The sequence below is a fragment of the Alosa alosa genome, chromosome 2 (genome assembly GCF_017589495.1).
Source record: "Alosa alosa isolate M-15738 ecotype Scorff River chromosome 2, AALO_Geno_1.1, whole genome shotgun sequence".
NCBI lineage: Eukaryota > Metazoa > Chordata > Actinopteri > Clupeiformes > Clupeidae > Alosa > Alosa alosa.
This window is the reverse complement of record NC_063190.1, coordinates 8,562,144-8,588,277: the sequence shown is the minus strand read 5'-3', so window position 1 is coordinate 8,588,277 and position 26,134 is coordinate 8,562,144. Positions and strand designations below refer to the sequence as shown.

The 26,134-nt window shown below is 41.7% G+C and overlaps 1 protein-coding gene across 1 annotated transcript; it reads left to right on the top strand.

The window, feature by feature from the left end:
* The first annotated feature begins 874 nt into the window (after positions 1–874).
* Positions 875–26,110, top strand: LOC125286242 (platelet-derived growth factor receptor beta-like). The gene is made up of 23 exons (XM_048231125.1): positions 875–1,341; positions 6,668–6,739; positions 6,975–7,262; positions 7,529–7,786; positions 7,965–8,095; positions 10,167–10,332; positions 10,626–10,812; positions 10,943–11,058; positions 11,362–11,482; positions 12,164–12,375; positions 12,629–12,723; positions 13,152–13,284; positions 13,490–13,594; positions 13,718–13,828; positions 14,085–14,247; positions 14,532–14,680; positions 15,337–15,446; positions 15,635–15,757; positions 16,278–16,389; positions 18,183–18,282; positions 23,363–23,468; positions 23,724–23,965; positions 24,548–26,110. The coding sequence occupies exons 2-23, from the start codon at positions 6,697–6,699 to the stop codon at positions 24,906–24,908; spliced, it is 3,432 nt and encodes a 1,143-aa protein (XP_048087082.1). The 5' UTR covers positions 875–1,341; positions 6,668–6,696; the 3' UTR covers positions 24,909–26,110.
* The last annotated feature ends 24 nt before the right edge of the window (positions 26,111–26,134 follow it).

Below are 26,134 nucleotides of genomic sequence, written 5' to 3'. Positions count from 1 at the left end.
CGTTTTATGTTTTTATTATGATATTTACCTTTTAGTAAACTATTCTTTGACTATTGCCCTTTTATGCTTTTATTTGTTATTACTGTTTGCTTTTGTTTATGTAAAGCACATTGAATGACCTCTGTGTATGAAATGCGCTATATAAATAAACTTGACTTGACTTGACCTACTCCATTTTGATGAGCATACTGTTTCACCCTGAAGATGAGCACAATGTTTTTCTTGTAAACCTGCAGGCACATTACCTCAGCTTGCAGCTTGCTTTGAACTGTTGATTTAGCGTGGCCATTTTGGAGGCACATTCAGTTTGAGCATAATGAAGAATACAGCAAATGTTCATAGGATTGATAGGTCCTTGAGGACTTGTTTAAATCAATAGAGACTCTCTGTCACAAGCGCAGATATTTTGTCGGTATTTCCTCTGTAAAGCACATACTGAGCCTTGGTGTCCAGATTTCCCTGCTGGAATTGTGATCTGTTCTGTACAACATTCCCTGATGTTGTACAACATTCTGTGCAACATTCCCTGATAAACCTTATCTCCAGCACCAGCATTTCTGTCTGTGCATTTCCTGTAGCAATGTGCCTATTTCCACCAATGCCTCACGAGTCTGCAGATGAGACAAACGGATTTATTTGATTGGAAATCCATTTAGATTCCTCCAGTGCCTCCTTTTACTTATATAGCTTCTCTCCCTCCTACTTCTTCTTCATCCTCCCCCTTCTCAGTCTCCCTTTTCTGCCCCTTTCTGCCCCCAAAAATCCCACAAATAAATAGAAAGCCCTAACTCAGCTGCTGGCGAGAGCCATGAATTTTCTAGCCATCCACTCACATCCTGAGTCGGGAAAGGAAAAATAAGGAGGGGAAGCCAAGATTGAAAACAGATGCAGGCAGTCTCTGCAAGAGGGAGAGAGAGAGAGAGAGAGAGAGAGAGCTTTTTCAGCAGAGCTGCACACCCTGAAAGCAAGACGTATGTCTGCCTCTCCCTATCAAACTGGGGCAAAGCAATCTCATTTGTGAGAGTTACAGGAGACTTGCATTCAACTGAGACACGTCCATCTGTTTGTGACCTATTTGTATTTGTATTTTTTTTTGCTTTTGAAGGAAGCATGTATGGTTAGTTTGGTGGAAAATGTAGCTTTGTTGCTTTTGTGCTCACACCTTTGTCCGTTTTGTGCTCACACCTTTGTCCGCATTCTGAGAACTTTGGTGATTCTTCACACTGTTGAGATTTCCAGACGGTCCCTGCAGTGAACAGGAAGACACTAAACCGACTTGCGACTTGCAGAGCTCACTTTTGCAGCCCTGCAGACCAGATTTTGAGGTACTTCATGCAAGAGGTGTGTTAAATCTTATTTTCCCTCTTTACCTCTTTCTCTCTCTCTGTCTCTTTCTTTCTCTCTCCCTCCCATCTATATAATCTCTCATGTTATTCATTGTTGTGATTTGATCAAGTAAGCATGCTGTTATTGTTATGGCTAATCATGAAAAGAGTGCAAATCCATGGAAGAACTGTTGTTTCACGCACATACTGTATGCAGACCAAATTGTAAAAGGTTGCAAGACCAGTCAATGCAAAGCATTGAGTGTCTACGCGAAGAGTGTGTGATTGCTACCAGTGCCAGGGCAGAAGAGTGCGTCTTCCTTCTCACTCGCTGGGGCTGGTCGCTGCCATGACCAGTGACATTTTTAATTGCACTAACAGATTGGGAGCGCTGGGGTTTCAGGCTCCTGCTGGCTCCATGTTTACACAAAGATCCAACTTCTCCATCACAGGACGTAGAGGCTTCTTTGTGGAAATGAAATTGGAAAGTTGTGTAAATAGAAAGAATAATAATAATTAAAAAAACCCTGCCCCTTGTATTTTATTTTCAGAGCAGGGACTTTCTGGCAAGACCACAGGAGTTTATGCAGTCTGTGACTTTTTTTTTATGGAAACCACATCCAAAATTCCTTCAAATGCTTTGTGTTGGAGTGTAAAAACAGATGGCTGCTGTAAGGGCCTACCACAGTTAGCTTTTGAGTCTGACCACTGAAAACACCAGAGGTTGTGACATGATTCGAATTTGCCATACAGTTACATAACAGGCGATTTGTTTGCTGCACCAATTTACGTTTGTCTTTTAGTAGGTGTGTCTGTTCTCAGTGTTGGTGTGGCTGGTGTAGATCCTAGAGGATATAGCAATGCAGTGAATGTTGTTACTGTCCCATTCACATGGGAGCTCTAGCAAGTGCTACCTGTTAGTGATGCTGACAGCATCCATATATAGACTAAACTGATTGCAAGTCCTCTATGGTGATATGCTGTATCCTGGCCGCTATGGAACGTTCGTGAACTAAGTTGATCTCAGCCTCAGGACAGCCGCCTGCTTCTCTGGGGGAGACATAGAGAATGCCATTACTAAGCATAATTTACCCAGAATAAAGCAAAACAAAGCTCTGCTGAAAAGTCCCCATTGAGTCATGGCCAGATAGTGATGAGGAACATGCCTGAGTCATCAAACAAAAGCATCTGCCGCCGGTCTGCCTGAAGCTGGCCTGTCCAGCAGCTGAAGTCGAGCATAGTTTTGCTTACTTCAGGCTGTCATAACGTGCCGGGGCATGCTAGGTCAGTGGTCTGCTTTTCAATCTAGTTAGTCATTTGTACGCCCACATAAAAACAACACCATCTTGCCTATTTGGTCAAGTTCCCTGAACTTGTGAAAACCTGTACCAACTCAGGGGTTTTCCCATCTAAAGCATCACACCAGACATGACAGCAATTTGCTGTGGGAATGTTTTTGAATTAATATGTTGGTCCCACACAGTCTTCTACAATATTTCAAAGTGATCTTGGCCCAAATGTTTGTTTTTGTTATGTGCCTGAGAGAGTGCGCTTTATTTGGACTGTGAGCTAATCCTCACTTGCATGTATTTGGGGCAGGATGTGTGTGTGTGTGTGTGTGTGTGTGTGTGTGTGTGTGTGTGTGTGTGTGTGTGTGTGTGTTTGTGTGTGCGTATGAGTGTGCGTGTGTGTGTGTGTGTGTGTGTGCATGTGTGTGTGTGTGTGTGTTTGTGTGTGTGTTTTATTTTTTTTTCATGCCATTTCAATAACATATGCCTTGTTTCTTTATGTCATATCAGGAAATGAAGGGTTCGTTAGAGTGAACCTTTGCTCTGCACTGAATAACTAAGTGTTTATTTGCAGTTTTGCTACATTCCAAATGTTTGGTGGTGTCGACCACTGGAGTAATCGGTCTCATTTCGTTTGCAGACTGAAAGTGTTCTTAGACAAACGATTTGGCTGCAAAAGCAGCTTCATGTGCCATACTGCAGTCTTCTGGTGTTTTAGTATATCAAAGAAGAGCTCTTCAGAATTAACTGAATCTATCAGAGTATGCCAGGGAAAATGTCATGTGCATAGACGCACTTCTCCTGCTGGCACAAAAGGCCGGAGGCTCGGATGTCAACTGTTCCCTAGTAAAACATTTTGTGAGGAGGCAGCCAGGAGCTTCCATAGATTTACAAAACAGTCACACAGCAGTGAAAGTGGTGAGGTTTTGTCTGCAGGTCCTCCCACTAGTGCCCCGTCTGCTCGGAGAGCTTTCATAAAACGCTGGACGGCATCCCTGACATCTTTGGCTCCACACACTGTTAGCTGTCCGGTCTGGATTATACCAGTTTCAAAGAAGCCAAAGGAGCCAGGCTCCCCCCCTTTTTTCCAGCAAAATAAAAAGAATGCAGGACCACAGTTTTACTCATGAACTAAAAGGTAGGGGAAAGAATAATGGTCCACATTGGCAGAGGTGGAAAAAGTACGAAAATATTGTACTCAAGTAAAAGTACCAATACTTTGATGAAATATTACTCAAGTACAAGTTAAAATACCGATCTGAAAATGCACTCAAGTAAAAGTAAAAAGTAGTTCATTTAAAATGTACTTTAAGTAAAAGTATTTAATACAAAAATAAAAAAGTTTTTTTTTTTTTTTTTTTTTTTTTTGGGGGGGGGGGGGTACCAGAACAACCAGTTTTACCAGAGACTTTCTAATGAGGAGATACAGCACTCAAAAAATCCTCCATAGTAATGCATGGGGTTGGTTTGTCTACACATATCACAACCCTTCCGCGGCCAAACGTCGACATGTGAATACATTGAGCCAATCATGTGGTGTGTTGTGAATACATTGAGCTTATCATGTGGTGTGCTGTGAAGACATCGTGACAATCATCTGTTGTGATCTCGCCGCTGGAGCAAGATTGGTGTTGTGAAGCCTTGCGCACACGCATTTCTGACGAAATAGATGCCCGATAAGTGCTCAAAAAGCGGTGCAATATGGCCGCCGAGTGGAAGTACTTGGCTAAAAGGACTTTGGTCCTAGCTCAAGTTGCTGCAGCCAGCAGCTACGGCAGCCATGTTCATGCTCCCAGAGTGTAGCGCTGTAGCTGCAGCAACTCCAGCTAGGTAAAACCGATTGTTTCAGTTTTGTTCATACCGACAGTACTCGGTGACGTTGAGAAATGTGAAAAATGTGAAAAATCACCGGAATTCTCCTTTAAGTTTGAGCAGTAGTTGATTTTCAAAGTTAGTTGCACTCATCCTTGGTCACTTTGCAGTGAACAGTTATCCAGCACAACTGAAAAGCCCCACACAGGCAGCTGAGGCAGGCAGGCCAATGGAGTTTTTTATATTTGGAAACGAGCAGAAGGTTCAGCAGATTAAAGGCCATCGAACTGGCGGGGAAAGTGGGAAGTATAGGGCCCCAATAATAGGTAATCCACACATAAAAAATCCAAACAACTCCATAAGTAGAGTCATGTGTAATGAAGTGGAATAACACAGGGAAAAAGTATTGAACACGCTAAGAAAAAGCACTAAGGCAAGGAAAGGGAAGGAACGAGCTGGAATCTGTAAGTAATTAGAGAGTAGTTATCCTTTCTATCTGTGCAAATTAATATAAGCTTGGTTAGTAGCCAACATATTGATGGGCTATAAAAAGGTTTTTCAAGGTAGTCAAAATGAATGTCAGACGAAATTTAAAGTTTGACTGACTGGATTTTGAATACAACATAGTGAAAACTGTCTAAGGTCACTCACTCTCCCTTGCTAAAGAGCTAAATGGTTTAGTCCGCCTGCACGATTCATAAGGTAGTCTATCTTTTGTTTATTAAGTTGAGCATCGCTAGGAGGCCTAGGTGGACCGCTAATTGTTGTTCTGCTGGTGCAATGCCTTTCTCCAAGAAAGCCAAGTCAGGTTACCAAAAACAAAGGCCAAAACAGGAAAAAGAGAGAGACATTAAAATGAGGGGAAACAACTGGTAATAAACTTATTTCCAAATAAAGGTGAGCACAAACGTCACAACACGAAATTCCATGGTGTTTGCTTGAATATCTCCGCAATCATTAGTGCTAAAACGAACTGAGACAACTCATTGAAATAGCGGAAAATACATACACATGTAATCTGATGCATCTCGTGATCCAGCTCCATCTCCATCACTTTCAGAAAGACTGCATGGCGCCAGCTTGATTCATGTCCTGTTGTAGGCTAGCCTACATGCTGTTCATTATCACTAGGCTAGTGGTTTAGGGCGCAATTTCTTTTCTCTCCCTTTCTGTTTTCGTTAGTCTTAACTTTTTTTTTTTACTCATGTAACAGATGGGATTTTTGATGTAGCGAAGTACAATACTTCACTCAAAATGTAATCAAGTAAAATTTAAAATACCGATTTTATAAACTACTTAAAAAATACAAAATACACAGAAAAACTACTCAATACAGTAACGTGAGTAAATGTATTTTGTTACTTTCCACCTCTGCACATTGGGACAGAAATCCTCACAAAGAGTACCTTTTCTAAATAGTCTTTACAGATTTACTTCTCTGAATATTTGGAAAACACTAATTGTGGTGTGAACTTGAATTCTACTGTCTACTTGTTCAGTGGAGGCAATGGAGATTTAAAACAGCATGCAGTGAAATGAATAGCAGGCTGTAGTGTCCAGTCAGTGTCCACCAGCATTCTCCTCAGGTTTTTGGAGATACTCACACGGAATGCTAAAGAGTTCCAGGCAATTCAATATGTGTGTTATGAATGCAGAGACGAGCCCCAGCTGGGGCGGCCTTTACCCAGATGCCTTTGAGTGGTGGAGTTGGCGGCCAGACAGTATCTTAGATGCTCCAAACACCAAATGCTCTTTGAGCGCTGACCGAACCACTCCATGTTCCTACACCACCACCATTGTCTCTTCTCTTGCTCACTCTCTCTCCCTCTCTCTTTATCTCTTCTCTTTCTCTCTCTCCCTCTCTCTTTGTGCTTTGTGTTCTTTGATCTGCTTTAATTGCTTCCAGAGCTGGGGTTCTCTCTGCCCCCCTCCTCTCCCCTTTAAAAACATCACACACGGAGTTCCGTATAATTCAAAGGGCCCATCTTTTGCTCTGGGTGTCGAATGGCTCATCAAACCTCGGAGCTGGAAAGATGGCCACAGAATGCGCTGGAAGCGAAGTCTGCATTTTTATTGCCCATCCATCTTTTTTGAAAGAATGCAAAACATTGTCCTTATTGCATGACTACTGCCATGGCCATTGCAAACCCATTTTAACAGAATCTCTTGGTTTTTTCCAGGCATTCTTAAATAGGTAAGCATGTGTAACAACAACATTGACAACATAGTTTGTTGTTACAGGATAATCCTTTATCAATCAACTCTGCACAATGAGGAGCTACAGAGACAAGGTGTTTGGGCTCTTCTTTGCAGGTAAGGTCTGCGTACAAGTGAAGTGAAGACACTTCATATTAAAATGCTGCCTCAATTAACTAAATTGGTGCATGAAATAAATAGGTGATCACCGGCTTCCTCATCTCCTGTAGGAAAGCAATTAAAAGTTAAAATGAAACCCTTAATGTTGTTTGACTTAAAATAGGTTCAATGTTCATTCTCTCTCTCTCTCTCTCTCTCTCTCTCTCTCTCTCTCTATCTCTCTCTTCATCAGTGTTATTGCAGTTCTGCCCAGGTGGATGGCCCCTTGAGATCTCCCCCAGTAATGCGGAGGTGATCCTGGCTGCTAACTCGTCCCTGGAGGTGGTGTGCTCCGGCTGGACCGAGGTGACGTGGAGGATGCCGTACGACTTCACCCTAGAGCTGGATGGCGTGGAGGTGGAGGACCAGGGCACGTCCAGCGTGCTGCGGCTGACCAACGTCACGTGGATGCACACAGGGCTGTATGTGTGTGAGGAGCAGGCCGCACACGAGGCCAAGGAGGTCTCTGTGTTTGTGCCAGGTAGTACACACACGCACGGCCAGACGGAAATGAAAAGTATATATGTACAGTGTTTTTAGGACACACACACACACACACACACACACACACACACAAACACATTGCTTTTACCATTACTGTTAAACAGAAATGTTGTGTTGTAAGCCTATAGCTTCAGACAGACCATAGCATTCAATACATCTAAATAAACGACTACATGCAAAATGAGTTCAGTAGCTCCATTGAACGGTGTGAACCCCTCCGTTGCCTCATCCTGCTTGCCGTAGACCCTGAGGTATGGTTCGGTTCCATGGCGTCATCGCTGGTGATGAAGGAGGGCGAGGAGGGCACCATTCCCTGCGTGGTCACGGACCCTCGCATCAGCGTCACCCTGTACGAGAAGACCAGCCAGACGGTGGTCCAGGGGCGCTACCGGCCTAGCGAGGGCTTCACCGCCGCCCTCAACGACTCCTCCTACATCTGCAGAGGGCATCTGGACGGCCAGGAGAAGGAGTCCCGCGTCTTCTACGTCTTCAGCATCGTAGGTCGGTGAAGTACTGGAGTGAGGCACATTCATGACTTCATAACAGCATTCATGTCAACATAACAACACTCATGACCACATTACAACATATCACATAATGCATCTACAAAGAACATTGATATTGCTGTATTAATATGTTTGTATTAGAAATAAGAAGCCTCTTTAAAATTTTATTCTAGTTCCACAGAGCATGGAGGCCTACATAACGGCTTCTAAGACTGTGGTAAAAGAAGGCGAGGCACTCATGGTGAACTGCACAGTGAAAGGAGCAGAGATCGTGTTCTTTGTGTGGGACTATCCGCGAGAGGAGGTTGGTAAACAAACATAATGTTGCACAGTGCTTACAGTACAAAATCATTACTAACAAAAATATGTGTTTATTGGCCTTGTGTAAGTCAGTTAATAGATAGATAGTAGTTTCCGTATATGTTAACATATACAGCTCTGGAAAAAATTAAGAGACCACTGCAGCTTTTTCTCTACATGACAGCCATTCCATTCCAGTGTCTGTTGAATTCCAACATAAGCACACCTCATTCTATTAATGAGGTACTGATTAGGTGATCACCTGAGCCAAATGTTATTTAACAAGGAAAAGTAGAAAAAATAATACTGCTGTGGTCATCACTATCCTCTTACAATAGGTCCAGCTGGATGGCAAAAATAGTGCTAGTAGTACCTCAAAAGGAAAATACGTTTAAATAACTATTGACCATGCCAAAAGAGTTGAGGAAAAGTGGCTTTACTGGCAGAGGGATACAGTGAGCTTCCGGTTGCTTCCATCCTTAAAATGTCTAAGACGGTGGTTCATAAGAACAAGGTCATTGGGGACAACAAAGAAACATAACGGCCGAGGGCAAAAAACACTCCGCTGACCGGGATGACCGTCAACTCATTCGAATGTCACTTAGCATCCGTAGGATGACATCAAGTGATCTACAAAAAGAATGGTAAGAAGAAGCTGGGGTAAAGTGCAAGGCGAGAACGGTTCGAAAGAGGCTAGGGGCAGGGCTCAAGTCGTGTAAAGCTAGAAAAAAGCCCTTCATCAATGGAGAAGCAAAAAAGAGCCAGGCTGAGGTTTGCAAAAGACCAAAAGGATTGGGCCATTGGGGACTGGAGTAAGGTCATCTTCTCTGATGAGTCAATTTTCAGTTTTGACCGACACCTGGTCATCCAATGGTTAGACGGAGACCTGAAGAGGCCTACAAGTCACAGTGTCTCGCACTCACTGTGAAATTTAGTGGGAAAACGGTGATGATCTGGGGGTGCTTCAGCAAGGCTGGAATCAGGCAGATTCATCTTTGCGAAGGACGCATGAATCAAGCTACGTACAAGGTTATCCTTGAAGAAAACTTCTGCTCTGACAATGTTCCCCAACTCTGCTGGAAAAAAACAATCCTCAGGACAATGATCCATGCCTCACAGCTAAGTCAATCAAGGTGTGGATGAAGGACTACCAGATCAAGACCCTGTCATGGCCAGCCCAATCTCCAGACCTGAACCCCATTGAAAACCTCTGGAATGTGATCAAGAGGAAGATGGATGGTCACAAGTCATCAAACAAAGCTGAGCTGCTTAAGTTTTTGCACCAGGAGTGGCATAAAGTCACCCAACAGCAATGTTAAAGACTGGTGGAGAGCATGCCAAGCATGAAAGCTGTGATTGACAATCAGGGTTATTCCACCAAATATTGATTTCTGACTACCGGTAAGTTAAAACATTAGTATTGTGTTATTTAGAAATGAAAATGAACTTGTTTTCTTTGCATTATTTGAGGTCTGAAAACGCACCATTTTTAATTTTCTGCAAATAAATGCTCTCAATGACAATATTTTTGGGGGGAATTTGGGAGAAACGTTGTCAGTAGTTGATAGAATAAAACAAAACTTAATTAATTTCTTCATTTTACTCAAACACATAGCTATAAATAGTAACATCAGAGAAGAATTTTGCAGTGGCCTCTTAATTCTTTCCAGAGCTGTAGTTTGTTTCCATATACAAATATATCGTCACTATCATCAACCGTTGTTTATTCAGGGGAAATTGACTGAGCATTAAGCTCATTTACAGCAATGCCCTGAGTTGACAAACAAAGAATCAAACAAAAACAATTATGTGCTGGACTGGAGCGGCGTGACTCGCCAGCGTACCCAAGCCTAGCACAGACAGATGAACAAACAAATTACAGTAAACAACAAATAAATAATTAATCAAACCAAAATCGGCCAATAAAGGAGATGCACATCAGATGGCCAGTGCCCTATATGATTGCACACATGCTCTGGTTAGAGGTCAAAACACACTGAGTGTGAGTGTGTACAGTAGTTAGAGAACAGCTGAGGTGTACTTAACTTGTTCATTGTTTCTTCAACCTCTGACAGAAAACACTTGAGCCACTGACGGATTTCCTGCCCAGTCGAGACAGTCTACGTTCCTGCCTGACCATCCCCAACGTCACTCTTCAGGACTCGGGCAACTACGTGTGCCGTGTCCAGGACACCATGGAGGGTCACACAGGAACGGACAACATTACCATCACAGTATTACGTGAGCTCTGATGCCTAGTCATTAAGTACCAGAAAACCTCTTTCAGGGATTTCTTTTTTAATTAGCATACTCTTCTCTTTTTTAGTTACTTTGTCTTTTCTTTCTTTTCTTGCATTCACATCAGTAAGAGTACAATAATTAAATCATTAAAAAAATAAAACAATATATAACACAGAGAGAATACATGAAACAATATAGTAGTAGAGTATGAGCTCTGACACACATATAGATGATGATGATCTACGATGATCTATGCTGTACGTGTACTTGATCTGAGTTGTCTTGCTCTTTAGACAGAGGCTATGTTCGACTGGATGTAGATCTTGAGGTAAACATCTCAGCCCAGCTCAATGAGAATGTGGAACTCTACGTGCCCATTGAGGCGTACCCAGATCCTCAAGTGATCTGGACCAAAGACAACGAGACTCTCACACTCTCAGACTCTGTGACAGTCGACACAAGGAAAGTGCATGGCACCAGGTAACTTCATTTCCCTTTCTTTGATGGTGGAGCAAAAACTTGCTGTGGTCATCAGTTAAAAGTTAAGGTTTTGCTTGTTCTAACAAAGAGAGTGATTGATTAGCATATGTTTTGTGGTTTCTCTGGGCAGTTATGTGAGTGTTCTGACTCTAGTGAGAGTCCGAATGGAGCAGAATGGCCTCTACAAAGTCAGTGTCACAAATGAGGATGATTCCAAGGAGGTAACCTTTGAAGTGCAGGTCAAAGGTGAGCTTTAATGCACTGTATTTGCACAACCAGTCCACATGAATGTTATATGTAATTAATGTAAAATTAATGTTCATAGGCCTATAGTGGATATTGTTCAGGGACCATGTTCAGGGACCATGTACAAGATGCAGTGATCACTGAAAAAGTACAAATGGTTTGTACCAGTTTTAGCTACCAGCTAATTTCCATCTGCTTTCCCCCTGGGCAGGTGAAGAAAATAGTCGAATACAGTGATCGCAGTAAGATGTGTCCTTATGGAAGTAAAAGCCCGTTCTTTCTGTGTGTTCTGCGTGTCTGCAGCACCGCCCCAGATCAAGGAGCTGTCAGACATCAACATGGACAAAGGGCACGGGGTGCTATGCTCCGCCGAGGGGGTCCCCACGCCCACCATCCACTGGTACAGCTGTCACAGCTCACAGAGGTAAGCACAGCACAGTACAGCACAGCACAGCACAGCACAGCACAGCACAGCACAGTACAGCACAGCACAGTACAGTACAGCACAGCACAGAACAACACAGCACAGCACAGCACAGCACAGAACAACACAGCACAGTACAGAACAACACAGCACAGCACAGCACAGCACAGCACAGCACAGCACAGCACAGCACAGCACAGTACAGTACAGCACAGCACAGAACAACACAGCACAGCACAGCACAGCACAGAACAACACAGCACAGTACAGAACAGCACAGCACAGCACAGCACAGCACAGCACAGCACAGCACAGCACAGCACAGAACAACACAGCACAGCACAGTACAGCACAGTACAGCACAGCATAGGAATCTGACTGGGGCTTTTACGTTGAACACAAATATCCAAACTTCAAATGGGCTCCTCTAGAGGTCAGCACAGCATGCATGTCACCAGTAAACAGATTTGGGTAATACTGATGAAGCAAGATAGCCGCAAGACCCTGTTTCACATAGTATAGTATACAGTATGTAGCCTAGTTTATGTTTTGAAATAAAGCTCAGATACAGATAGTTATTATTTATGTGAATAGTGTTTTCTAAAACAATTTTAGAAATATATGAAGTTGCATGTGTTTGTTTTAGTTACATGGCTGTCATATTTGCAATGCTTGCTCCAGGTGCAGCAATAAAACAACCCCTTGGCAGGTTCTTATCCATGACCCTGAAAACGTCGACATCCAGACGAACGTCACCGAGGTGACCGGCCGTGGCAAGAGCCGTGTGCGCAGCGTGGTGACATTCCAGCGCTTGGGCGACATCATGTCAGTGCGGTGTGAGGCTCGAAACGACCGAGGCCGCAGAGCCTGGGACATCAAACTAGTGTCTAACTGTAAGTGTGCTGTGCATTCCCTTCATTATCACATAAACTTGGTTAACATATAACAAACTTGGTTATATCTTCCGATTGGATGAATGGTGACAGGTACATAGCTACATGTTATGTTATATACTGTGTTTGTGTCTGCATACAGTACTGTATGTTTAGATGTTATATATATGTTTTATATGTATATGTTTATGTGTTATGTGTTTATATTTCCTGTACATACATGTAACTCCAGCTGTCTTCTGTGTGTCTGCAGCTCTTTCCTCTCAAGTAGCTGTGATGGCTGCAGTTCTGGCCTTGGTGGTCATTGCAGTCATTTTCCTTATCATCTTAATTGCTGTTTGGAGGAAGGTAATGATCCATTCATCCTTATCTTACACAGATCTCAGCCCCCTGACAGACTTCATGGCTGGCGTTCCTTCATATTGCATGCCAGATATCCATCATCTGCTCCACATTTTGATAAGTGGACTGGAATGTTTTTGTAAGGTCAAGGAATGTTTACAGACGATGACCCCCTTACGGAATATTTCAGAATCACTTTGTAATGTAATGTGATGGAAAATTGTGATCTTATCAGACTGCTCTGTGTTTTTTTTTTTTAAAATGATAAATGATTATGTGATAAATTAGTATGTGAATATGAACCCCTTTGGCTAATATGTGGCTAATAGACATTAATACTATGTGATAAACATAGGTTATAGGTCATACTGTAGGTTATAGATCATGTTATTGCATGGTGCACACAGTGACTAAAAGCACATATTTGCACTCAGAAACCTCGCTATGAGATCCGATGGAAGGTGATTGAGTCTGTGAGTTCCGATGGCCATGAGTACAAATACATGGACCCTATGGCTCTACCTTATGATTCCGTTTGGGAAATACCCCGTGACAGCCTTGTGCTGGGTAAGAATACGTCTACAACAGTTTCATAACTTTGAACTTGAGCAAGTAATTGATTTCAAGTACATATTTTTAGAATTTGTATTTTGTATTTGTATTGATTAATATTGGGCCAACAAATTGTTTTCCCATAATTGGACAACTACAAAATGCTTGTGTGTTACTGATAAACTGGATTGTGGTGCGCTATCATGCGTTGTTATTTCAGGTCACACTCTGGGGTCCGGGGCCTTCGGCAGGGTTGTTGAGGCCACTGCGTACGGCCTGGGCCACTCCCAGTCCAGCACTAAAGTGGCCGTGAAGATGCTGAAGTGTGAGTGTTCAACCTGGCCCTGAGCACATCTCCAATCTCTGCATGTCTTGCCTATGACACGGAATGGCTTTGACATCAGATAATGACACCCCTCTTCCTGTTGTTTCTGTGTTCCACTCACAGCTACAGCAAGGAGAAGTGAGACTCAGGCTCTGATTTCTGAACTCAAGATTATGAGTCACTTGGGGCCCCATGTAAATATTGTCAATCTGCTGGGTGCATGCACAAAGCGAGGTGGGCATAAACCAACACAAGTCACACACACAGACACACACACACACACACACACACACACACACACACACACACACATATATATATATATATATGTTCCTCAAAATTTTAGAAAAATAGAAAACATTTTATGTAATACTATGTGCCAATGGCCTGTTGTAATAATAACCTAGCATAATCAATCTAGGTTTACAATGGGTTTGCTCCTAAATGTGCATCCTGAATAGTTCCTTTGGTTCTCTTGTTTGCATCCAAGGTCCTATCTACCTCATAACTGAGTACTGTCGCTATGGTGACCTGGTGGACTACCTTCACCGTAACAAGCACACCTTCCTACAGTACTACACCGACAAGAACCGCAGGGACACCGAAATGTGCCGAGAGAATGCAGATAGTGCCGGCAACACTCAGGGCAAAAGGCAAGAGAAGCTATATGAGTTTCTAGTTTTAAATAAACACCAGCTTTTTGTAGACTGAGTTCAAAGTGAAATATGATATTACTTTACATCAGTGTATCTTGCATACTAGTGTTTGTCTATATGAAGTATAGCTTACATGCTTCTTTAAAGATGTTAAAATCACAATTTACTGTAAAGATGTTTGTCCTGAGCATTTACACGGCTGAACTAGTATCAAAAAGCCAGCGTACCTAGTCAGAGGACTGATCTGTATGCTGCTGTATGTTTCTGTATGTGTCCTGTAGTGAGTCTGATGGGGGCTACATGGACATGACCAAGGAGGACTCACTGGAATATGTGCCTATGCAAGAACTAAGTGATAATATCAAATATGCAGACATTGAACCGTCAGTTTATGAAACACCCTACCAACAAGACAACTACCAGGGGCAAGGTAAACTGTATGGGTGAATTTGAGTGAAAGTGCATCTATTCATGCAGCATTACAAGCCTTCTCTATATTTGATCTTCTTTTAATCTCCCACAAAAAATGAAATTAAAAGCTACATAGTAATAACAGGACAGAACAATTACTGGACAAGGTGACAGAAAAATGTAGTGTGCAAACAGTCTAATGTTGCGTTTCATTTGGAGAACAGTCTCATGATACTTCCCCTTCTTCACCTCCCTGTAGCAACTAGTAATAAACAGTGTGGAAGAGATGGCAAACCTTTACAAAGCCACAGCCCAGACCTACTGTGTCTTGAAGTCATTGGGTGAATTTCAACACTCAGACGGACCAGATGCTGACCATATTCCTCTTTATGATTTTGAAAGACAACTTGGCTTACACCAAAAGAGATGTTTTTTCTTTTTTTTTTTCTTTTTGACACGTATCTGTAATATTTCTAATGTCAACAAGTAATGCACCATATAACTTGCACAGCTGTTCTGGGTCATGAAAAGAAATAATAACAAGAATTTGGAGTGTGGTTAGTGCTGTGAGATGCAGAAGATGCCAAGATACATTTTTGGATGTTTTTTGTTTTCTCAAAAATTAATAAATGAATTTATTTTTTAATCATGATTTATTCATCTCTTTCTGTGTAGGCCAAGAGAGGTCCCTGGCGATCAGTGATTCACCCATTCTGACTTACATGGACCTGGTGGGCTTTGGCTTCCAAGTGGTCAAAGGAATGGAATTCCTGGCATCCAAAAATGTACTTGAAACAGTAAATCCCAAGCTACTTTCACTTTCAACATTTTGTGTCAAATGCATACTCACCATACTGAGCGAGACAAATGGACCTGGATTTGGATTGAGAATGATGTGCATCCTATCCTTTCTGTTGTGAGTGTGTGCTGGTGTGTAACAGTGTTGTTTATGTCCCTGTGTGTGTGTGAGCAGTGTGTTCACCGTGACCTTGCTGCCAGAAACGTGTTGATCTGTGAAGGGAAGCTTGTGAAGATCTGTGACTTTGGGCTAGCGAGAGACGTCATGAATGATTCCAACTACGTCTCTAAAGGCAATGTGAGTCCATAATCCTAGTATAACATATGGCTTTTCCACAAAGTTAATCCTCAGTAGTAGTTAAAGGCTACTCAACCTCAAGGTATCTATTGTTGAAAAACAACAGCTAACTTCGTAGACAACACCATCCCATCCTTTTTCTCAAATGTGCTGTTCTTTGCCTTTGAATATTTTTGGAATATAAATAGAGAAATGTTTATGTTGGACTGGTTCAGTTATGACGCATTTCAATGGCTGCATTTCCGGTCCTCTGCTGCCAGAGATGTGGTGAGATGGAGGAGGTCTGGCCTGGCGAGCAGATTCCCTTTCCACAGAGGTTTCTAGGGTTTGGTGTTTGTGGTGGGGAAGAAGGGGATATGAAACTACACCCTGGACTTAACGGACTGGGTGGATTCACCCTGGCCGTTGTGGTTGTCGTACCAGGGGCTGAAGAAGGGTAGAGGCTGTCTTAGCCCTTGTTTACATTCTGTGCTCTGTGTGATTCTCAGTAATTGTGTTGTTGGTGTCTTTATGGCTGCAGACGTTCCTGCCCCTGAAGTGGATGGCTCCGGAGAGCATATTCCAGAACTTGTACACTGGGATGAGTGACGTTTGGTCTTTTGGCATCCTGCTGTGGGAAATCTTCACACTAGGCGCGTAAAAAGACCTCTATGCAGGCCTCTTCTATCATTAATATAACATCAATGGCTAGAGTCATCTTCAGTTATTTCTTATGTACAGGGACGTGCACAGGAATTTTGAGGGGCAGTTGCTCTGACCTGAAAAAAGCCCCCCCGAAAAAAAAAAAAAAAACTCACAGGCTATACACGGCATACATTTACCAACAAAACTAGCAAAACTAGATGCGCGCGCTGCTGTAAGCTACAATCAGATTTTTTTGTATACCCTTGTTGTCTCAATGATAATAACATCTCATTTCAGACTATAATTCAGAGTTTGCTGTTCATTTGCATTTTAATATAACATCGTATTTTGTCATTTTTGGCGAAGACATGCATTCCGTTAGGGGTATTGAACATATTTAACATTCTCTAACCATCGTGATTTCGAATTGGTGCAGTTTTCAACACAAAAACTCATTTTATTCTTTTCATGGACAGCACTGATCTGTGCTGTTCTATGGTGCTTTCTGCCTCTAAGTTGCGCACGCATGTTTTCGTGACGTTGCATAGAAATCCACGTAGGCCTATATGAAGGACTGAGAATAACAGGGTCTTTATTAATATATATACACAAAGAAGTAAAACACTGAAATACAGCACTCAATCACCTTAACTACTGAGTGCAAAGTCTCTGTCTCACCTGCTGGTTGGCTTTTTCGCAGCCAACCCTGCAGTGATGTGCTGCCCTTTGCTGCTTCCCTGAATTGTCTCTCCCTCTCCTGAATCCGCCTCTTTTCAGTAGGCATCTTGCCTTCAAACAATAGCCTACTAAAATAGTGATAGGATTTAGGCATTTAACTATTTTGAATAAAATAATTAATGTGATGCATTACATCCATCATTCATTCTTCTTGCTAAAACTATATGTGAGAAACTAACTATCAGCAGACATGTAGCTTAGTTTGTCTAATGCCTACCAAAAAAATAGTAGGCCTAGCCTAGGCTATGTGATAACGTGCTGCTTGTCTGCAAGCTATCTGTCTGATTATTTAGGCTAAAAGTGACAAACTCAGTCTGGATTTATGAAGATTTTAATTTATTTCATAAACTTGATGATGATGATCGTTCGTTCGTTACAAACTCACCTTTTCCGACAACGTTGAGTCGTCTCACCCGACAACCGCGACAATCTCCTTCTAGGGCCGCTGCCGCTCATGCAGGCTCAGCTCAGGTGCCCACATAAACAGAGTTTGCCCTTCCCCTAGGCTACTGACTTTCGGTGCTCGAATGGAAGTGAGTGAGGCTTTGCGATTTTTTTTTATCTAGGCCTACATGAAATTCTGCATCCAGTGTAGCCTACGATTTATTTATTTAGGCCTATTTTTCTTTCCCCTCAGAAGGAAGGGCAACGTGAGTTGAGAAGGCACTTCCCTGCTTATGTATGCCTTTTTTATTTTACATGTAGGCCTATATGTTTATTTGCCACTTTTTTTTTCAAATAGACATCAAGATGCTTGATTAAGTTAGCTATTCACAATGTGAGATCACCCTGCAGAAAGCATTAAGCGAGCCAGCAAGTTATTGCTTGCACTTCCTTTAACATGCTTTGAATGTTTGACTACATGCTTTCAGTTTCTGCATTATTCAAAGTTTCTCTTCTGTTTCTCCCAACTTACAGTAAATCTCATAACTGTATTTGATAGCAAGGCTTGACTTGTAAAGAACATGTTGTCACGTGTACTATTTCCATTCGATGCCTGGACACATTTCATGTCACTCATGTTGTTCATGACACTCTGTTGTGTTGCACTGCTTTACTCAAGGAGGAACACCTTACCCTGACATCCCGATGAATGAGCAATTCTACAACGCCTTAAAGAGGGGCTACAGAATGACCCGACCCACGCATGCTACTGATGAAATGTAAGACCCCAACAACTTCATTTTTATTTATTTTTCTCCAGCAGGAGTCCATTAATTTTCAGCACAGAACAACCTGTTACAACAGGGGTCTCAAACTCAAATGAGCTGGGGGCCAATTCTGCCAACGTTATCTGATTGGAGGGCCGGCTATTTCTGAAAATGCAATGTTCTTTTTTTCAAATACCACACAAAACTGCAAACAGAAAGTGCAAGTGTTTTTATCTAGTTTTAGACACCTGTGCTAGCAACCTTAGCTTATAAATAAAATAATGATAAAATAAATATTAATACAAATTATAAAATAAATGAAAAACATAAAAACAGGTATGTGTGTGTGTTTCACACCAAACTAAAATATTTCCTCTCATAACTTTTTTAAACCTGGCAAACTAGGCATCAGGGTTAAGAAAGCCATTGCCAACACCATTGGATTTTTATATCAAAATGTCAAAAGGCCATGGCTTGAAAGTGGTCAGAGATAAAGTCCTACTGTAAATGTAAAAATCTTTGAGTAAAACAAAAGTTTATGAAGGGGGTACATTTACCCATCTAATTTGTCACTGGATGGCAAGCACCTCAAATTATGCACCTTTCAGTAAATACTGGATGAACATATTTAAGCAGGTTTACTTTCCTTTTTTCATATTACCCACATAACAAATTAACATGAAAACACCTAAGATGTATACCAACACCTAAGATGTTGTGGTTTAGTAATAGATTACTACAATATAGGCCTACAATAAAGTATTCTGGTCAAACAGTTCCTATCGCAAGGGTAATCTGCAGTACCCAGAAGTTCGTGATCATATTGCGGGTGACTGTAGTTCTTAGAGCCCCTACTTCTACTAGCCCTGCTGTCTGTACCACATAAATTACGGACACTATCATCACGATTACCACTGCAACCTCCAAGCTATGTTGGGCAGAGGGTCGAAACAAGCATGGTATTCTTAGTGGACACCGTTGTATACACGCACCTCCATTCACAGACGCACCGTGACTATCACTGTCATAGACGATCGATCATAATCTCCAAAAGGATATTCTCCTTCAGAATAAGAATAGGTGAATAACATAGCTTACCTAAGACTTCATCACACGTGAACGTTTTTCAACATTTGGTGTAGGCCTATTTCTGCTTAATTTCTGCAACACTATGGCTGCATCGCTTCCGCCATTACAAATGCACGCCTTTGTGTTTTGCATGTAATACAAGTATTTCCTGAAAACTTTGCGCAGCGATTTTGGGTTTGAATCAAGCTCTGGATGTCTTGCACATAGTGGAGCAGAGTAGGCCACAAATGAGATTTGTCACCGCACCTGGATCTATCGCCTATTTTAATCAGTATCGTTGTTTGTCGCAATTAATAGCCTCAAGGGCCGGATTACATTATTATTTTGTCATACGTCGCGGGCCGGAATTGGGCAGGACGCGGGCCGGATTTGGCCCGCGGGCCGGGTGTTTGAGACCCCTGTTTTACAACCAATTAGTCATGATGTTAAATATGATCTTGAAGGTTGTCATCATGGGCTTTGCTTTCATATTCATCACACTTTACCCTTTGCATTACAGGTTTTCTTGACAGTTTAAATACTATTAGCATTATTATGAACTAAAAAATCAAAAGCATTTACCAAAAGACAGACACATTTTCCCAAAATATAAACACTGTTTTCACACATGATTCAAATGTTTTGAACGTTTGCAGCAAAAATAAGTTCCTGCACTATATTCTCATTTAGAAAGCACTGCCATTCAATGTCATTATTCACAACTCTCTAATCTAATCAGCACACAATTCTCCTGCTGGAAACACTACAAGTCAGAATTGTTCACAGAATTGTTATGGAGATTGCTGTTATGGAACCTCAGGTTAGGTAAAAAAAGTGCAATGTATTAGTGTATGAATATCTGAAGAAGAACACGAGATGTTAACCAATGGGACATCATCGGTCTGATCCAATCTCCAATTACCCGTCTCACAATTCAATCACAAGTGGTCAGTTCTAAATACAAGACTTAGTGTAAACAATTACAAAGATACATTATGATTCGACCAGTCAAACCACTTACCGAGGTGGTCTCAAAAGCATTTGACCACATATATTTTTTATTGTAAATGCTAATGTGTTGTGATGTGTCCCGGACAATGGGAGTTGTAATGAATGTGACGATGGCAATAGTGAAATCTAGTGGAGAGCAAACGTCTTTGGCTGAACACCTTGGATATGTGTAAACAGCTTTGTGTCTCAGCTGACCACTTGTGATCGTATCACCCAAGACGCCTTCTAAAAACAAATGTAAACAGGCCCTATGAGGGTGCACCGCAATAAACTATTCCTCTTTTAGACATTCTGGCCAAGTTTACGGAATCAATAAGGCTAGAAAGGGTTAACTTCTCTTATTCTTTTTCCGAGAACCAAGGTTATATTCATAACCTTACACTCTCTTTCAGTCAAGTTCACTTGCAGTTAACCAGTTGGAACACGTATACCACAGCCCTCATTGCGACAGTTGCCAAGTATTCACAGAGAACAGTTGCAGACGCGTTGTGACCACAGACATCTCGCTTCATAAGTGTGGAGGAAAGGACAAAGATGCTTCCGCATAAATGCTCTAGAACGCTTTAAATGCACAGCGATGGTAGCATACATCAACCACGAAGGTGGATTATGCTCTCCATGGCTCTGTCACCTGGCGAGGAGATTGCTGTTATGGATGTGCACACATCTGTTATTGATATGAGCAATACATTTACCAGGTGCGCAGATCACTGGTGTGGACTTGCTGTCTACAGGCCGCCCGCACCAGTCAGAATGGCACCTGAATGCCCTGGTTGTGGGGGAAGTATAGGACAGGTGTGCTGCAAGTGGACCTGTCGGCATCGAGGGGAAACTACCCACTGCCAACTGTGGTTCTCGATTCACAACAATGACCCGCCGCTGGGAATGGGTGCGTTTGTGTAACGTTCAGCCAAGACATTGACCCTCTCTAGCCTCATTGACTCCCCTAGTAACCTCAGAAATGTCTAAAGAGGGCTAGTTCATCACATTGCGCCATCATAGTCTATGGCCCACAAAAAACATTCAGATCAATGACGTCTTGCGGAGATGACTCGCCATTGGTTAACATCTCTCCTTCAAAGGACCAACTTTATATGTGATGGGATCTAGGAAACCCTTTACATGGTGCAATTTCAACAACTTATGATTCTGATACCATCCTAGCAAGATTTTGTGAGGATGGTATCCAGGATTTTGCAAGGGGACAGTGTCCAGAATGTTGCAAGGATGGTATCAGAATCTTAAGTTGGTAAAATTTCAGCAAAAATCTCCAAAATATCTCAATCAAAATATCTCCATCTCTTCAAAATATGTAAGATAATGGATGTGAAAACAACCCATAAAAAAGGACTGTGCCATAGTGCGTTCAGAGATAATGATATTAATAAAGATTTCAGAATGGATACTGTTGATTGTTGTTTGGTTACAGTAGATTTCATTGTTGCCATACCCAAATCCTTTAGCTTTATGTGATTCTGCACTTGTTACCTTGCTAGATTGTGTTAGATCACAAGTTATTTAACCATGTCACGTTTTATTTTATTCATTATTTATCTTGCTTGACTTTTATACACAAACATACATGTAGCTGCTATAAAAGGGCACCATTACAATCAGCTGGAATTCACTGGTTGTTCAAATAAAAGGTAGGCTAAGATAAATCCTTACACACCTGCCATGATTATATGTAAATGATAGGCCTGCCAAGCCTGACGAGCCAGACCCACATTAAAATGTAGGGTCTGGGCACTCACCGTTTGCAGTACTCAGTCCGAGGGGCGGGATAATCGGTTGTCTTTCAAATTCCCTCTGCACGCAATAGGACAGCGCTAGTCCCATGTGTTTCCCACCAGCGAAGCTAGTTGGCTAGTTCAAACTTTTGGCAACTTATAATAAAAGCTTAATTCGTGTCACACTGTTCGCCAACAGCAATATTATCTTATTTGTTTTCAAGTAGCAGGGAATTCAAGCCAAACCGTTGCAACTCTGCCATCAATCATTATGTTAAGCCCGCCTAACGACTCTCGATTTGATTGGCCTGATAGAAGTTTAATTTTTTGAGCTCACAAGCCAACGGAGAGTTGCTAGACTAACCCTGGCAGCAAATGTAGGCTAATTTGCTGCCGCTAGGGTGCGTTTAGATTTCTAGGCTAAGGCCTGCCATTAAAAGAGAAGTATCAATTCTAGCGTTGTTGATTTGAATACGTTGTTTTACAGCTTGCATGTTACAGTAAAGTTACTGTAATGTTGCCAGTGTGCTGCATTTGTGTAACGGTGTTTGCCACATTGCTAAAGCAAAATTAAATGCCTTATCATTTTCCTCGTTAAAATCTGACAGTGATTTTTTCACCAAGTCCTTCATGCGATGGGAGCACGCATTTGCAATAAAATCAGGCTAGGCTACATTGTTTTCAATTGGAATATGTGACGTGAAGAAGGTGGTGGTGTGCTGTGGTGTGTGCAGCGCGATGCAATGCGAGAGCAGACCCTTTGTCGGATGCCCCATTTCCATTTTAGTTCTGTCACTCACGTTACTCTGCTATTTTGAATGAGAAATATGACGTATTTAACGGAATCAATGGGGACAGATTCAATGCTCCACAACAGTAGGCAGTGGGGATTCTCTATTACTGTAATACACTGTCATTCTTGTCCGCGCGTGCCAAACATACACACACATGTCTGCGCGTGCCAAACATACACACACATGTCTGCGCGGGCCACTTTCTTGCGGGCCGCCATTTGGGGAACTCTGTTGTATGTGTTTGAATGTTTGTAGCCTACGTGTGCCATGTCTGAAGGCAAATCTTTTTTTCAGCAAGATTTAATGGTTTTGAGTGAAAAGCTTAGTTTTGACCTGACAGTAGGACGTTTTGGGTGAGAGAGTAGTTATGGATTTGGGTTTAGTCACTCCTTAAAGAGATCATGTGCACAAGGCATTTCCTCTTAAATTACATTGAAATGAATGATAAATGGTCTGTTATTTATCACGGGGGTATGTTTTATTTGACAGATATGAGATTATGTGCAAGTGCTGGAATGAGAAGTTTGAGAAAAGACCCCCATTCTCTCTTCTTGGACACTCTTTGGGAAACATGGTAGCGGACAGTTACAAAAAGGTACAGTGTTCACCTTATGATTCCATACAAGACACAACACTTTTACATTTACAAGGTAATATTATTTGTTGTTAATCTAAGGTCTCTTATGGCACAGTAGCTTGAATGTTACTCCTCATTTGTAAGTTGCTTTTGGATAAAAGTGTCAACAAATGTAATATGAATCACATTTAAATTACATTTGGACTGAGTTGCAAATCACATTGCAAAATACCCTCTTTGATTAACACGAGCGAACATGAACCACTCTTGCAGAGGTACTATCAGGTGAACGAAAACTTTTTGAAGAGTGACCACCCTGCTGTGCTGCGCAGCAAACCGGCACAGCCTGTGGCGAACTCTGCAGATGGGGGCGCTCCAAGGCTTGAACCGCACGGGGAGGAGGAGACGGGCCAGGCGGGCACTAAAGTCTTCAGCGAGTACATTGTCCCCATCCCCGACATCAACAGTGAAGGAGCCTGTGAGCTAGAGGATACCGCCACGCAGAGCACCTCAAGGTAAAGGGCTGTCATGACAACAGAGTGACACTCTCTTCTTCTGTTTTGCTCCCTTTATTTTTACTGTTTTTTGTCTAGCATGATAATATGTATATAATACACACACACACACACACACACACACATATATATATATATATATAGACACAAATGTAATATTTAAAATATAAATATGTCAGAGAATTACTCATCGCAAATATCTCATGTTTTTCCAGTGTAACTTGTTTTGCTGTGTCTAATACATCAAGCCATAGTCATAAAGCAGAGACTAAGGGTGCAAGTTTGACAGCATATTTTGCCGACAGTGCATGCGCACAGAGTCAGGCCAAAGTTAATTAATAAAAAAGATAGATAGATAGATCAGAATTTAACACTGGTTGCATGTGATTGGTTTATTAAATTTCACTGCACCAGAGAGGTCTCGCCTTGATTGATTTTCAAAGAAAATATACAGGTCAATTATTGAGGAAATTCTTTGGAAAATGTGTTGATATGTGGAGGCATTGGTTGTTCTGAAAAAACAGTCATTCAGTGGCCTTCAGTGTCATCTGCCCACTTCCTCACCATGTCCTCTTTCACCAGCCCCCAGACTCCTGAGGACAACACCAGCACCGCGTCCGTGAGTTTGCCTGAGGCCATTGTTGTGGAAGTGTGCCTTGCCCCAGAGGAGCCAGCTGTCCATGATAATGCAATCCCTTCAGAGGAAGAGGAACAAGTTCCCTCACCCGTACAAAAACCTCAAAATGAAGAACCAATTGGGGAACCTTGTCCTCCCAACGCTGCAGAGGAACCCTGGATTCCCAACGTGGCAGAGGAACCCTGGATTCCCAACGTGGCAGAGGAACCATGTATTCCCAACACAGAGGATGGAATGAGTGTAGGACAAGAAGGGCAACAGGAGGAAGCCTCGGACACACCTGAAATTGAAGAAAGTTTTCTGTAACGTCATGGAAACAATTGTGCCGATTCAGTGAAAAGTTGTGTATGATAAATAAGGCAAATACATTTTTGACAAGGAAAATGGCAAGGTGCTTCATAATGTGGGTCTCTGCCCATGATCTGTTCTTGTATGTGCTATGTGTCCCACATTCAACCTATAGCATACAAAATCAAACAAGCAAAAACATATCTAACCTGATATAATTGCACTCATATACGGGCATGATATTTTTTCAGGTTTATAATATGCTTTTTTATATACACTCTTATGAATGAACATCTGCAGTCACCAGATGAGATACAGATACTTGGTTTCCTTTCAGGTTTTCTGCAACATTATGAGATCCACATTGGTCTTACAGTTGCAGCTGGAAAATACCTTTACACAGAGTACTACTGCTTGACAATGTTAGAGTTTTTACCCAGAAACCAAGTGGCCCTGGAGGCACTTGGATTTAGCCTGTTATCTTTGCATAAGTGATGCTGCATAGTATAGTCATATTTAGTGGACTCAGCATTTTTGCCGTTTTAGGAAAAAAAAACGTATCATGTCTTATTCTGACCAACAGCAGCTGATGCAGTGCCTTAGTTCTACAGTGTTTTGTCAGTTTTTCAGAGTTATTTGTAAATGTGCACTTTAGAAATTTGAGTTGTATTAGCGTTTGGTACCTCATAAATGTAGAGGAAATACCTGCATTGGATGGATGTTTACTTACTACTTGCGGTTTGTGAGTAATTGTGAAGTGTGCTGTGTAGGAAGGCACAAAGACTTTAAGTAGTATCTTGCTCAAGTATCTTAAGTAAGGTATTACACTGGTCCAAATGTAATGGCTAACAGAAGGGATTTTTCAGTGCTCTGCTTTATGCAAATGCAAAATATTGTTATATGTTCAACTTATATACATTGGATTTCAATTATCCTTTTTATCAAATTTGACATGGTACTACATGGGTTTCACCAGCATAATCCTCCTGCTTGGAGACATACTAAATCTATAGAGTTAAGTCTTACCAATCAGTTACCAATTAGTCATATATATATAGAATGTAACTTCCGTAATATGTAGTCACCTGTTAAAAACTTTTATACACCTGTATAGATGTATATTACTGTATATTTTTATTCCAAAATACAACAACAGCATAATGAGTGAACAATAAAGATATCCACTCAGGAAAAAAGGAATAAATGAATTTGTACTTTTTTAAATGTACTTGGGTATACACAAA